Source organism: Mixophyes fleayi, chromosome 1, assembly GCF_038048845.1.
Source record: "Mixophyes fleayi isolate aMixFle1 chromosome 1, aMixFle1.hap1, whole genome shotgun sequence".
In the NCBI taxonomy this organism is placed as follows: Eukaryota; Metazoa; Chordata; class Amphibia; order Anura; family Limnodynastidae; genus Mixophyes; species Mixophyes fleayi.
This window is the reverse complement of record NC_134402.1, coordinates 410,797,915-410,813,980: the sequence shown is the minus strand read 5'-3', so window position 1 is coordinate 410,813,980 and position 16,066 is coordinate 410,797,915. Positions and strand designations below refer to the sequence as shown.

At 39.4% G+C, this 16,066-nt stretch overlaps 1 protein-coding gene across 1 annotated transcript in view; it reads left to right on the top strand.

Annotated features, from left to right (window-relative positions):
- The window catches only part of SERINC5 (serine incorporator 5), a 48,684-nt gene extending 36,185 nt beyond the window's left edge, over nt 1-12,499 (top strand). Inside the window, exons 10-12 of the mRNA XM_075182426.1 lie at nt 9,976-10,015; nt 10,661-10,808; nt 11,956-12,499. Of these exons, the coding sequence (XP_075038527.1) occupies nt 9,976-10,015; nt 10,661-10,808; nt 11,956-12,103 (336 nt within the window). The 3' untranslated portion in view covers nt 12,104-12,499. The remainder of the gene's footprint in view (nt 1-9,975; nt 10,016-10,660; nt 10,809-11,955) is intronic.
- The last annotated feature ends 3,567 nt before the right edge of the window (nt 12,500-16,066 follow it).

Below are 16,066 nucleotides of genomic sequence, written 5' to 3'. Positions count from 1 at the left end.
TCTCTCTCCTTTGGCCCCCACATTCTCTCTCTTGCTAAATCCTGCCGCTTCCAGCTGCGCAACATCGCACGCATCCGGCCCTTCCTCTCCCAAGATGCCACCAAATGTCTTATTCACTCTCTGATCATCTCCCGCTTGGACTACTGCAACCTCCTCCTTACTGGCCTCCCCCACTCTCATCTCGCTCCCATTCGATCTGTACTTAACGCAGCCGCTAGGCTCATCTTTCTTTCTCGCCGCTCCTCTTCTGTCTCCCCCTATACCAATCCCTTCACTGGCTCCCCTTCCCCTACAGAATTCTGTTCAAGCTCCTCACTCTTACATACAAGGCCCTCGCCAACTCCACTGCACCCTACATCTCCACCCTCCTCTCTATTCATGCTCCATCCCGCCCTCTCCGTTCTGCCAATGACCGTCGCCTCTCTTCCCCCCTGATCACCTCCTCCCACGCGCGTATCCAAGACTTCGCCCGTGCTGCCCCCCTCCACTGGAACAAGCTCCCTCCCTCCATCAGAACTTCCCCTAATCTGTCCAGTTTCAAACGGGCTTTAAAAACCCACCTTTTTCTTAAAGCCTTCCAGTCTCCCACTTAACTTCCTACCTTTTCTTCTGCCTCTTCCACCCCCCTTATCCTTATCCTCCGTTCCTCCATCTCTCCCCCGTGTCTCTCTGTCTGTCTGTACCCCACCCCTTAGATTGTACGCTCCTTTGAGCAGGGTATTCTCTCCTTCTGTCTTCACCACTGTTAACTCTGCTCTCCAGCTACTTAGCCCTCCTCCTTGAGGACCCTCTTTCCCGCGTCCCCTCTCGCTCCCTCCTCTCCCCTCTAGGGGTCTCCCTGTCATCCGTGCCTTCCCTCTTGGACTCCGTCGTTGGCGGACCTTCCCCTCTCCCCTCCTCCGCCCCTCTAGCGGTGCCTTGAGCTCACTGAGTTACTGTGATTATTGTTTACTGTACTGTGCTGTCTCACCTTGTATTGTAATCTCGTTTGTCCCTGTACGGCACTACGGACACCTAGTGGCGCCCTATAAATAAAAATTAATAATAATAATAATACTGTTGGTCGGTCGTTCACTATGTTAGATTAGAAGGCAGTGTTCCGCTTAGCTGGGGTTGGCCATTCTCCCTAACTGGTGAGGTCTCTGACACCTGCATCATTCTCCTGCAGACATCCTATTTGTCCTGTACTGGCTTGGTTTAGTTTCAATATATATTTTATCATATATTTGTGAACTTCGCCCAATACTATATATTTGGGTGGAGTTTTTATTTAGCTGTGACTTTCCGGTCATTGATTTATAGATTACCTGAACAACTCTATATCCAATGTTCATATTTCTGAGTCTTATACTATGGGATCAAAGCTTAGAGGGTTTGTCTTCCAATGTAATTAGTCAACCCCACTAACCTTTCGCCTTAAGTTTCTCAATGAGTCATTCTGTACTGTGGCTTTTAAAGTCTCTTTATTTCAAGCGTACTAGCTCCGTATCCTAGCACACACAGTACACAGTTATCAGCACAGCAGTGTTTCCCTGCCCGGTTCCTGTGGCGCTGTAATGGGGATCTCTTTGTGCCCAGTATGGAGTAGATACTGTGTCTCTATATGCCCCGAGGGGCTGGTAAGTGGCAGCCTGTGGGGCTGCTGATGGGTTGTGTGAGCTGCCAAGCGTCCTTGTGTGGACACCAACCTTTTGGGGTTGCTAAGAGGGTCCCGTTATGCCCAGTATGGTTGCCAAGGGGTTTTGAGTGCACATTGTGGCTACCAGGGGATTCAATTTGGCCATTGAAGATGCCATGGGGTTTATGTGTGCCCAGTGGGCCTGCCATATGTTCTCTAGGAACACAGTGGCGTTGCCAAGGGCCTCTCTGTGTGACTGACAGAAGAATCAGTGTGGCTGTCACTGGGATCTGTGTCACCATCCGTCACTATCATACAAGTTAATAAAACCACCAGCCAATGACCTGGTACTTTTTGCGATTTCATTTTTAGAGTTGCAGACTCAGCCTGGTGTTAGAGATGTTCTAAATAAAAGATATTAATATCTATCTAGGAATGCTTAGTTGGAGCCGGCCAGTCCTCTGCTGATCTGCAGAGATGGTCCTATAATAGTTTGTAAATTATTTTTGCAGAAATGTGTAAGTTGCTGCAAGTTAAACATTTCTTCTACAATGATGCAATCAAAGGAATTGGTTGAATCTGCTTCCAGGTTATTCCACCTACTGATCTTCTTGTAAATGTGTCCATCAAACAGACCAAAGTTACTACTTTTACATTATAATGTTCATTCTATTGGTATCTGTTGCCTTTGTCATTATTGTAATCTACCGTACTATGTATTCATTTTGGAATTGAGGCGTCTCTGTTTCTGAAGAATTCTAGTCATTCCTGCGAAGAATTAAATATCCAGATTTGTTTAGCTGCACACGGACCAAATTGATCCAATCAAATGCCTGAGCATTGAGCAGCTGATCGTGTGTCTAATCAGACTACCCACGCGAGTTACCACTTTGGATTGATCCCTTCGCCCTTGCTCAGGCTGAGTGAATGGACCACACATGGCCCAGTGGGGGCATCAGCCAATGTCTGCACATACCGCCAGCTGACCGCATTTGGTGATTGAGTTCGCTGGTTGTTTTAGGCCAAAATGTGTGTAGCAGATCAGGGCCATTGTGGCCTAAAGCTGCAACATTGTCAACCCAAATCCCTTACTTTCTTGGTTGCACAACTTAATGTTAAGTATTAGTATATATTGAAAATATCCTCATGTCTCCCTGTTTTCCTACAACAATTCCAGTCTTTGTCTTTGAGATTGGAAATCTTTAACATCTCTGCCCAGTTTGTCAATCCCTTAATCAACTATAACACCACTGGATAGCATATCGTAAAGACTGGTGTCGGGTTCACTTTGGGATCCCTCGGTTACTTGAAGATGAGAACTGGCTTTTGACTTGACGGGTGCTGGAGGACCACTACCTCTACAGCAGAGCCCTATGAAAGCTCTAGCTGAGAGCTCTGTTGGTGGAGTGTAATACACTGGTCTTCCTGCAGAGGCGCTGCAGAAGAAATTTACTTTGATTCAGCGCTAGTTGGTTCCTAGTTTCAGTAACGGAATGTGGGGCTCAATATGCTATATATTGGGGGCATGTTTGCTTAAGGAGCATTTGTTCAAAAGTCGGCACCCACTTTAACTTAAAGCTTATTTTACTTGAATTCAGATCCTTGATGTGCCTAGTTACCCAGATTAATGGGAATAGATTTCTGTTGATATGATACTACAATTGCAAGAGGGTGGTGTTTTTTAATGAAACAATTTTGTATCACATTGGTGTCTTCTTTTGCTTATTGTAGAATATTGCAGTCCTGTTCTGCACCAAACCTAATTTACTTTGTACTTTGATTGTAATACGACATTTTCTGGTTATTTGAGTGTTATCCATCAAAAAATAATTCTAAGCTTTATGTTTTAGTTAAAGTAAATATATCTACCTTTTAATTGACTTATGAGTCCATTTATTGTTTACTCTACATTGCCTTTAGCTAAAGCTTAGTGGCGTCCTTATAGGTTAGTCCCTCTCATGTATGCCTGCTCCCCCATGTGGCAAGAGGGGGGGGATACCTTCATCCTCCTCCAGGTGTAGGGGGTTGCAGTTCACTTCCCACGTAGTCGGGAGCCCTCCGTGTTGTTGACAGTCTCAGGGGGAAAGACTTCCCCTTATTTGCTATGTTGGGGTAAAATTATACAAGTTGTCCAAAACTGAACAACTCCTGTAAGCCAGCATACCGTAAAAATGAATGTACTGACTCAAGTAACTTAAACATCTGTGGTCCAACGTTTTTACATGATTTCTAAGTTAAATATCTATTTCCCCATCTGACTCTTTGAAGTGTTGCCAGCTTGTGTGGGTGTACAAGCCTGGGCTATATGTGATTGGTTATTAGCACACTACCTTCCTTCACCTTTGCATCAAACAGCAGTTTTGTCTCTTACAAAGAAACGGTTTGCATCTGGCAGAGGTTTTACTCTGTAAAGTTCACTGCCGGAAGCAACTTATAAAATAGTTTAATCACCATTAAAGTCTAATCAAGAGAGATTGATGCTAAGGATACAATCAGGGCAACCAGCAGCAATCAGATACCAAGTCACCCCAGACATCTGGTTTGTAAGGTGGGCACAGATATGTTTTCTTAAAAAAGCAAAGCCATCGTTAATGTCTTGTTATCTTCTCGGCACTTAATGAGCGGAACACTCCAACAATACTGAGAATGTGGCTGTCTGATTATTATACATAGACCGTTACAGCCTGGAACTGTTTGATATGTACCAGCCTTGGAGAAGCTTTGAGAAGTAGGAGTGAGAGGTCAGATAGATTTTGTCCTTGGAGAGAAATAACTCCTGTTTTTTTCTGTGTGATCCTGCGAAGCCGGCACTACAAAGAGTACATACAGTAATGGAAAACACAGAAAATGCTTTTTTCTTCTGCTTGTACAGCTGTTACTTAACTGTAACCCTGGGTACACACTACCGAAAATTTTTCCCAATGCAATATCATTAATGATTTTACCAACGACTGATCAGCATGCCGATTCCTGTGTACACACTGTACAGGTTTTATAAGATTTACCTTCAGCTCTGTGCTCTTCATCTGTCATAACCATTGGCTGAAAAGATTGTGACTCTGTAAACTCTATGGAGATCTGGTCGTGAGTGCATACACACTGCAGGATTGGAACGCCATTGTTCAACGTCATTTATAGTCCGTTTATAAAATCAAATCAAATGATACGATGTGCTTTTCAACGATAATCGTTCATCATTGAAGCGTACACATGCATGCGATATCGGGCTGAACCTGTAGTGTACCTAGCCTCAGTCCCTTCAGCCTCCGTCATCTGTGCGTTCATTAAACTGTCATTGCCTGAACTATGATGTCTATCAACTGGTAAAATGTATGTGTATTCTAGGTGACTAGCATCAACAGAATAGCAGTTTACCCAGAACGGTGCATTTGAAGCCTGTCTGCTACATTTCTTTAATACCAGAATTAGAAATCTGGCATAACCAGCTGTGTGTGCTGGTGTTGTGGCTTCTCTTGGTTACTGGTGAGGTGACTGACATTTTGTTAAGGACTGTTCAGATCTATTATCTACACTACAGGCTGATTACTTGTATTCTATTTACCTATCTACAGTATACATTTTAGACCTCCTACCACCTTTAAAATTTGTGCACATTTGGATCTGTATGATGTGTATTGACTTGCCCTTTCTGAAATCGATGGAGCAGTGATGTTGCCATCCTTTGCTTAAAGCAGCAATCCCATGACAAATTAGGTCTGTTTTCATTATAAATCGCTGTCATAGGCTTTAAGTAGCGGCTCGGTAATTACCATTGAACTTGTTTTTTTCTTCAGATTGCTATTACTGATTTCTAATTCTTCAGTGTCCTATGACTTCCATAGTCACATGGTACATGATGTAGTTAGTAGAGAGTTTTTGTAATGCCCTTCCGAGCTCTGTCTGCACTATAAACGCTCACCCCCTCCTTCTCATCCCTCTGCCATCACATAACATGATGAGAGCTGTGAGCCTGTGTCTGTTTAACTAGTAGCCATACTTGTCTGCCCTCCAGAGAGATTTTGAAAAGGAGATAATGATTTGTAGGAGGACAGCCAAGAAAAATGACTGTCAGATGCATGCTTAACCCCCAGCTCCAAGCCACGTTCTTGGTGCGGCAGCCTCCCACGCTGATTAGGTTCTGAGCCGCCTCCGAATCCCCCAGGCTGGGTGCTACAAACCAAGAGTAAGCGCCACCAAATTGGTGGGCTCTTTGTTTATTTGTGTTTACTGTTTGAGCTTCTTGGATTTTAGTGCCTGTTCTGCGAACCTCACCCCCCCCCCTCTTCCTCCTCTTGCCCCCTTTTCCTCTCCTCTCGCCCCTCTTTCTCTCCCCTCCCTTGCCTTTCACCTCCCTCACCTGTCCCTCCTACTATGACATAACATCATTTTGAGGAAACGTCTTAGATATTCATGTGTTATTGTTTACTGTACCAGTTTCTCTTGTTTCCTCTCAAAGTAAAGTATTTTAAAACTAAATAAATAAAAAGTAACTTGTTAATTAAAGAATAAAAAAAAGATGGTATTGCTGTTTTAAAGTATTCATCACAAAACTATAGTTTGTTAAAAGATAAAATTTCCTGCACATTTTATTTTTACCAAGAATTTATATGCAAAAAGGTTGTTTGTTCATTGCCGTTCGTAGTCTGTTTCTTTGTAATAAGCTGAGACTTCTGCATTGGATGCAGAGGTCACGGGCAGAATCTCAAGGCTAGAATACATTTCATCCCACGTCCCTCTGTGTTCTGGGCTCCTGCCAAATGTACAGACACATTGTTTCCTGTGTAGCGTTTTCTATTTACGCTTACAGCAGTGATTTCTAACAAAATGTTGGATAATTCATGAAGCGCTGTTTGTTTGGCTGTAAGAGTATATCCAGCCCCTATTGTAAATCACTACACTATGCTCCTTTACAAATGGGAACAAGGTTTATATTTATCTTTTGCCAACTTTTTCCAATGACCAGTATATCTGCAATAAAGTCTTGTGGGGGTGCAGCATTTTGGAGCGGTTTAGTGCATTGACAACAAGGGTCTATGTAACAAAAAGATATTTTCTATCACCGCATCTCTCAATGACAGAAAATCTTCTATCACCGTTATTTATCATTAAACGGTCTCTGGGGCAGTCAAGCGATCCTCGGCTCCAACGCACCACTGGCTAACGGCGGTCAGCAGGGACTAAACTCTTTTCTTCTATTTTAAAATATTTTTTTTACAAAAAATTGATAATTTTAAATTGAGAAAAATGCTTAATTTAATTAAATCATTTTTTCCTCTGTTGCTGCCGCAATCAGTGGATTGAGGCGGTACAGGTACCGCTGCGATCCTTCCTATGGCAGGATGCTGCCGGCAGTAGCTATTGCCAGCTTTGAGGCTTGGTAAATACGGGCAGTTTTATCAGATTTAATGCTTTTCTCTCTGATAAATAGACCTCCTAGACTGTGTTCAGGACCCAAAATCATGGTAGACGATAAAAACTTGATACCTCTGCATGGTGACTGGGGGTAATATTTAAGTTCATCCTATCCTTGCATTGATAAAGACCATTTGTTTCTTAAACGGTAACTGCCCATTTCATGCCAGGTCTGTCTTTATCCAACACTGTGTCTTATATTAAAAATGCATAACAAGTATGTTTTCGGAACGCAGCAAATAACATCATATAACAAAGGGTAGGGGGGACCCTGCTTATGAGACCTTTCAATCTAGTGGGAAATGGGCAGAGATGAGACAAGTGAATGTAACTCGGACTGGAGATTGGGCCAGCAGCAAGGGTGAGCCAGTGTGAGCAGTGTAGTAATAGAGCATATTCATAGAGCATTTACAGATTTCAAGACCGTTGGAGGAAATTCCATAGGTAGATAGCAGCACGGGAGAAGTCTTAATAAGGGAGCAGAGTGTGAAACATTTTAATTTATTTTGATTTAATTTATTTTTATTATTATTACTATTTATTTATATAGCGCCACTAATTCCGCAGCGCTGTACAGAGAACTCGCTCACATCAGTCCCTGCCCCATTGGGGCTTACAGTCTAAATTCCCTAATATACACACACACATAGACAGAGGCAGACAGACAGACACACAGACTAGGGTCAATTTATAAGCAGACAATTTAGATTTTTTTTTTTATTTAAATGAGATTTTTTTTTTTTTAAATTATCAAGTAAACAAATAAACCAAGTAAAAACAATAATACAAAGTTTTTTTAAAATAATGTATCTTTAATATATTACATTTAAATGATTTGACAGTGTTACCAATTATGGCTGGCACAGCAAACTACATACAACAACACAGACTACAAAAGGAAAGAACAGCAATGATGTTGAAAGTTGGCAATTGCCTGATTTGTAAATCTGAATGAGCTACACATTAGGTTTATTGAACGCCTTAAAAAGAATCACAAGTTTTGCAGCTTTATCAGTACACAAGCGGTTTCTTAGTTGTGGAAAACATTCTTTCTACTGAAGCTGATGATGCTGCAGCTGTTAGCAATTGCTCTACTGCTACCATCATATTATTATTACCAGCTACAGTTTCTGAACCAATGTGCGTTTTCCACCAGTCTATCGGTGCCACTGTTGACACAACATCGTGTTCAAACAAGAGGTCATGAAACAGGGTTGTTTTTACAGTGATAAGTTACTTCCTTCAACTGTCCTTTCTCTGTGAACTTGAAAACACTGGTGTGTTGTGATGTTGGTCGTTGTCTCTGGATTCTGTAGTTATCGGTTTCTTGTCTGGACTTGTCTGTTGCCTGTACCTCTTTGTATCACATAAATCATAATTAAATGAGGTTAGCAAGCAATAGCCATAGATACAGACCTTTTATTAGTAGAGCAGCTAATGAAAGGTCAAAGGACTATGGTACATATTGTACAGTATGCCAGTTACCATAAAAAGCTTGTTAAAACCCTGGAATTTTTTAATGGTGATTTAAATCAATGATTATTTAAAAAAAAAAATCAAAAAAAAAAAAATCATGTGATTTAAATCACAGTTTAAATCGTGATTAAAATTAAGTTGATTTAACCTGTAAGGGAGGATGAGTAAATTGATTTGGTTTGTGGCAGATATGGGGAGCCAGTGATTTCCAGAGTGATGTGTGGATGTGGCGCTACAAGAGACGGGGACCGATGGGTGAGGGGAATGCCAGATAGAAGAGTGTGCAGTAGTCCAGATGGGAGATGATGAAAGATTGTAGAAGAGTTTTTGTTGCATCTTGGGTAAGAAAAGGGGCATATATGTGCAAGGCAGAGGGAGAGACGGGATTTAAGGAATAAAGCTGAGGGTGAATTAAAGGACATTTAGGCTGTGGGTTTAGACTGGGAAAATTGTTGTTGTGTTGACTGTGAGGGAGATTGGAGGGCAGGTGATGACTCTGGAGGAGGTAAGATCAGCTCTGTTTTGTACATGCTGAGCTTTAAGTAAGGTTGGGACATCGATGTGGAGATAGAAGAGAGAAGGGGGAGGGGAGAGATCAGAGGAGGAGAGGTAGATTTAGTTGGGTGATACTGGAAGCCAATGGTATGAAGGGTAAGGTAAATGTTTGTTGGAAATAAGCAAAAGGACACTGGGAGTCAGGAACAGAGTTAGGCTCTGGTCTCTGGACACAATACTCTCTGGGCACATATATTGCTATGAGAGTTTATAGCCAAAATATGAGGATCACTTAACCGAGAGTCCCTTACTTACCAATTTCTTCATTGATTTCAGTTCTGTGTTTTATGATTCAATTACTGACAGCTGTTATGCCCTCCATGTTTCATTTCATTCTTATATCAATAAGGAAACCACTTTTGAAACCACTAATTAAACATGCTCTGAATTCTGAGTACACGGCCACAAACTCAACAAAATCTTTCTCATAAGGTTAATGTAATATCGATATGAAAAGCTTTATATTGTAAATCTTCAGAGGGTCTGTTTGCTTAGAATGTTTGCTCTATGCAGAGAAGACAGTGGCTGGAAGGACAGTCAGTCAGTCAGCACATAACCCACTGTGGCAGTGACAGAAGGACAGTCAGTCAGCACATAACCCACTGTGGCAGTGACAGAAGGACAGTCAGTCAGCACATAACCCACCGTGGCAGTGACAGGACAGTCAGTCAGCACATAACCCACTATGGCAGTGACAGAAGGACAGTCAGTCAGCACATAACCCACTGTGACAGTGACAGGACAGTCAGTCAGCACATAACCCACTGTGGCAGTGACAGGACAGTCAGTCAGCACATAACCCACTGTGGCAGTGACAGGACAGTCAGTCAGCACATAACCCACTGTGGCAGTGACCGGATATCCTAAATCAGTGTCTACAGCGGACAACTAGAAGTTCTTCTGTTTCTTTACAGGTGGCGCGTTGCTGCTTTTGCTTCGGTAACAGTGGAGTTGGTAAGAATTTTAACTTAAATTCATAAGTGTGTAAGTGTGATGGCCACCGACCAATATATTCCAGGCTGATCCATTTACAGGAAGGAATAAGTCGCAATATATAACGCAGCACAATAGTATATATGTTGGGGGGTTTTGTCTTTGTTTAAAAGTTAGTAATTTCCCTATCTCGGCCATCCTGCATTGTCTACATAGGTTCTGACCAAATCAAAATTTCCTGTATAATGAAAAAATATTTAGCATCCTACGGGATAAAGGAGATGCAATAAAATTTGGGAGCCCTGACTGACTTTTGGATCTTCTTTACCTGCCTCAATTCAAATTATCTAACATATATTTCAGGATTTCCTTTAGTTTTCCGGTATTTCATTATATTCCGAGTCCAATACTTTAGTATCTTCATAGGACATTAATTGATTTTTCTTCTCTCTCTCTCTTTTTTTATTTTTTTTTCTTTTTCTTTACACCTAGGGTTAGGCCGCCTGTCAGACCCGAGGTTATGTTGAAATATGATTTATATTTCTGTTTTCCTGTAGTCCTTTCATTATATATTATGTTTGTTATGTTGGCTTTGTTTAATTTCAACATAATCCGGTTGAAATAACCAAAATGAGGTTGAATATATGTATTTCCATCTGTACCTAGTTGACCGAGGAGAACGAGTAGAAGCACGGGGAGGGCAAAGAGTGGCCTATGATGAGGACATGAAGACCGTTTATAGTTACCCCAATTTCCATATCATCTTCTTCCTCGGAACGTTCTACATGATGATGACCATCACCAACTGGTTCCAGTGAGTAGCAGGAGATCCGTTTTCTTCATCTCGGTTGTTAAGTTATTTTTATTATGTGAAATCTCAGATAATCTACTCTCTTCACCCATTCAATGACTAGTGACAATGTTTTCCTGGCAAATTGTTCAAGAGCTAGGCACACATACCTTGTATAAAAAAAAAACCAAAACATACCTTGTATCACTTTTTATGCTGTTTAAACTAATGTTCCCATTTCAGCTTATGAGCTTGTAATGTTCATACTTCAGCGATAATCTACCTTCAAAGAGTGTAGCTGTGGTGGACACCCATGAATATTGTCCTTACAGAATCGGTATATGTATGCGCTCCACAGCTACTCTCTTCAAAGGTAGATCATCGGTGAAGTATGAAGATTACAAGCTCATAAATACTCCTCTACACAGTCCCGCTTGCATCGTTTTGGGTGAGTCTCAGTACCAAGCATCTGACGAACATTATCCATAGGCAATATGAGTTCAGACGGAGTTCATTGATTTATATATAAAACTCATTCCTACATACATACATATATACAGCTTCATGTTTGGATGACTTACATCAGCACCCTGATTGATTGCAGCACAAGGAGGAATCTTAGAATATTACTGAGCAACATAATTTGAATTTATAGGAGTTTAGATATTTATGGAATAAGCAATAATTGTTTTATATATGAGATATATTTGGGCTTTTAGTCCTTATATTCACAGTGGACGGATTGTGATTTTAAATTTTAGAAATGTATGATATTATTGCTGTTTTTACATTGTTATTGAAAATTAGGGGAATTCTATGTATGTAGGTTTACCTCTGTATATCCAAATTTAGGCAATGCTGTTTCTTATGGTTTAATAAATGTTATATATTTTATTAGTATTTCTGGTTTTGGAGTATTGAAGTTTTGTCATATACGATACCATCTGCGCAGCTCATTGTTCTTCCTTTCTTGCTGGTTTTGTATACATTTTTTTTTACCAGACTAATTGGGGATTTATTATTTTACAGCAGTACAACAACTAATATTTTTCAGCATGCAAAGAAGTCTTAATTTTTTTTTTAATTTTTTTTTTTATGTTTGCTGCTTCTTTAACAATGGATTAACAATGGATTGCTGACAACGTAGATTTATTCTCTTCTGTCTCAACAGTTACAATCACGCTGATATAGAAAAGTTGTTCACTGGCAGCTGGTCCCCGTTCTGGATTAAGATGGCCTCCTGCTGGATATGCGTCGCTCTCTACCTCTGGACGTTACTGGCCCCCATATTCTGCTCTAGTGGGGGATATGTAGTATAGATATATACTGTGTGTAATAATGAGTTTTATTTTCTGTTACATCATTTCTTACATGTCCTTAACGGGACATGGAAACGTCTACTTTCTTTTTAATTCCGTGTTAAGCCGCATTGTGCAGGACACAAAATTGTCAAGTTACCAATAAATAGTTTTTTAGACCAGTGTTCTGTTAGCATGTTACGTGTAGGAAAAAGTGTCAAGCCATAGTAGTTTTTGTTACCTGAAACACAGTTTTTTTTTGTACTTTTTTTTTATTTTTTTATTTATTTTCTATTATTATTACAAAACAATATTCCAGCGTGTCGTCGTACATTTGATGCTGTAGTTTTTTTTTTTTGTTTTTTTTTTTGTTTTTTTAACTAAGTGTGATTTTATTATGGAATAAGGCTAGATTTAGTCAATAGGCACCCCTGTCTAACGAGGCATATCTGCCCCGAGTGGGTGGGGCTTAGTAGGTGTCGTTAATGACAATGTAGAAGGAGTTTTAATGAGATGTGTGGAGTAAATAATAACAATGAGATAGGGTTAGTATAGACAGCTTACCGCTTTGCTAATTTATCATTTGACACTGTATATAGCCTATATCATTTTACATTACTGCTCTGGATGGAATTTTCTTAAGCATGGTATTAGTATTCTCTGATAAATCTAGGAAATTGAGTTAGTATTTTTTTTTTTTTTTTTTACTGTTCAGGCAAACACGAGAAACCCATTTCTTCATTCCTGCTAATAAGCTTACAATTAATTACATTATACATATTTTCACAATGCACTTTAATCATCTATATTAGGGCAATGTACTGTCAGGTACCAAGTATTTTCCCAATATTGCAGACACACTGCACACTTGTTGATTATGGATAGATTTAACCTAACTCACCTTATAAGGTCATACCAGTGGTGAATTTAATACAGATTGATTCCCAATTCAAGTGTTAACCAATTCACTAATTTCTACAGCCAAAAATGGTGTTTTATGACAACAGGAGAAAAATATATATTCTAGACATTTGTCTGCATACAGTTTAGGATTTATGTACAGTATAGCTGTATTCTGCGTATACTGTTATTGTGAATTATAGATATAGTCTTATCCAGTGGTGGAAATGGGCTGGTAGACGGTGGTATGCCATACCGCCACTTCTCCTACTGCCTTCATTGTAAAACTACCAATTTCCACACCACTACTCCCGCATTTCCACTTCGACCACTGATCTAAACATGATTATGCAAATACAATAAAATGACAGACCAGTTAATCTAGAAATATCCTGATGTATGATAAATTTCTTATTCTGGGAAGAAAGCAGCAGCAGGGACCGCATTTATAGTGCAAATACCCAGAGTAAACATTATTTGCTACAAATTTAATTCAAAATTATTTACTAACTTTGCTGAAAGGTGCAATATAGCACTAAAACGAGTGTAATTTGCAGCCCATCAGCAGTTGTTATATAGTGCAATATAGATGGTGCAAAGGTCTTACTGTTTGCTAGTGCATATTTTTAATTTTAAGTTATGTTAATTAATAACCCTCATTAAATTCCTTTTAGAGACATCTGGCAGCACCGTAGCTTATTTAGAACAAAAACAAAACAACTGCACTAATCAACTGAGGTGTAATTCACTGTGTGCTTTTTGCAAACCTTGGTAACAAACATTCTCTATGTAAAATGTTCTTTATTGTATGTATTTTTTTATTTGCTGTATTTCTATCATGCAAATAGTTTATTCAGAGGAAAACAACTTTATAAAAATTCTAATATTATATAGTATATTATAAAGTAATATAAACTATATAAAGGCTAAGCATATGCACATATATAAAAACGTCACCAAAAACTATATACATAAATGTTTTTGTGTTTAAACTGTGAATTCACCAAAGTAATTTGAACTGTAGCTTTGCTTACGTATTCTTAAAATGTTTTAATTCATTACCTGATTTAATAGGTAAGGATTCTGTGAATTTGACAATTTAATCTGTCATTAAACTCATTTATGAAAGTGCAAAACATATGCAGAGGAGTTTTTGTAATTTGAATTGGATGGGGAAAAAGTGTAGAAATTGAAATACAAAATTAAACCCTTTGTGCGTACAGCCCAAAGTTAATGTACGGAACAAAAAGCTTTCCTTAATTTCTCATCTATGGGAAGTCTTTGGCTGAAATTTCGGCACCAATCAAGTCACATGGCCCGCCAACAAATATACAGAATAAAAGTTATGATTTGCGCCCGTAGGACAGAACATCTTTAGAAAACTGAAGTGGTAACAAAACCTAGAGTTTACCTTCCCTTTAAAATCAAACCCCATTTTTGCTAGCACTTTATAGTGCCTCGTGTAATATTCTTTATGAGGGGTAGTCTACCGGATAGGCATAAAATGGAATCACCAGCTGTCAAATATATTGTGCCATATTCTTTTAGACTTGGCTCCATGTATATAATTTAATTTGTCAGTGTTGTTTATTCGTTATTGTGTTGTAGGGTTTTATGCCATCTGTTTTCTGTTACACAAACTAATCAGTGGTTTATTTCTCGAATAAACAGGAAAATGTATATTTGGCACTAGTTACTATAAATTGTACACACATGTAAAATGTGAAGCGTACAAGGGAAATCTAAATATATTAGTAATCTCTAGTCCTATTTACAAAAGATGCGCCAAATTCACATTTCAAAATACATAATTCTTTTTTACCAAAGGTTCTTTTGACTGTCGTAGTGAATCCGAACCCTAAGTTGCATAATAAGATTATACAGGAGGAGACTGAAAATCAGTACAATTAGCTCCCTAAACTGGAAAAATCATCAGGAAAATCAGGATGATTCCTAATTGTTTAGTTAAACATTAATTCTAATACAACAGCTGATATTATTTGGCTGTATCCTAGGAGTTGGTGCACTTTATTTTCCGCTTCTCTTTACAAAAGTTTCATCATTCTCTGTTGATCAGAATGATGTTGCATGATCATTGATTATCTGTATACTGGAGTCTCAAAACAAGTGTTGCTTTATACACTGTATCCAGCGTACATATGTCTATATTCTGGGATTGTTATTATTTACAAGAAAAAAAGATGTGTAATAAGACTGTTTTCTGAACTTGGCCATAATGCTTAGGTTGCTGGAGTGCCGATAGGTTGCTGGAGTGCCGATAGGTTGCCTATATTAGTAAACAGTGCATCTTGCAACTAAAATGTTTACTACCTTCTCATTGATGATGTTAGAGAAAATATCAGCATTGTGTACCACATTGGGCCAATCACCTATGAAGAAAACATTGATTTTAGAGGGTTACGGGAATCATTTGGAGCCTTTTGTGGTGTGCTGTAAAAATAGAGCCTTGCATTCCATTTACTAATGAGATAAAAAAATTGTTTTATGGCCGGGTATTATAGGTATAACACTAATAGCTCCCATACATGAGAAGATCTGGACGCTTGTTTGAGCACCCACAACCATGTCTGACAGGGCCACAGGTATGCACTGAATGGCCGGATCCTGTTGGATACAAATAATGTGGTTGGATAACGACATCACACGTGGTCAGATGTTGATTGGGGCTGGCGATCACTTAGCTCCCATCAATATTGTGATATGCCACTAAATAGATCTTAAGTTACCTAATTGGTTTGAAGAATCAATGTGTATATATTGCCATCTTGAGGCACTGCTGCAGTATCTGCAGCGGTAAGGATGAGCTGCGTTCAGTAACTTTCTGAATTTATTTCAGATATTATATGAAATTTGATTGGTTAATCTCTACAGGGAGGTTCATACAGAATGTAGGATTGGATATTATCCCTAAGGAATGAGTCTGAAGTAATTTCTTCCTGTTAAGATCCATTCCTATATTCTGGGTGCACTTCATCCCCAGTAGAGACCATTAAACCCAATTTCACAGCTGAACCTTACAGCAGCAGACAAGCCCATGTCTACACGACCTCAGCGTTCTAAGAT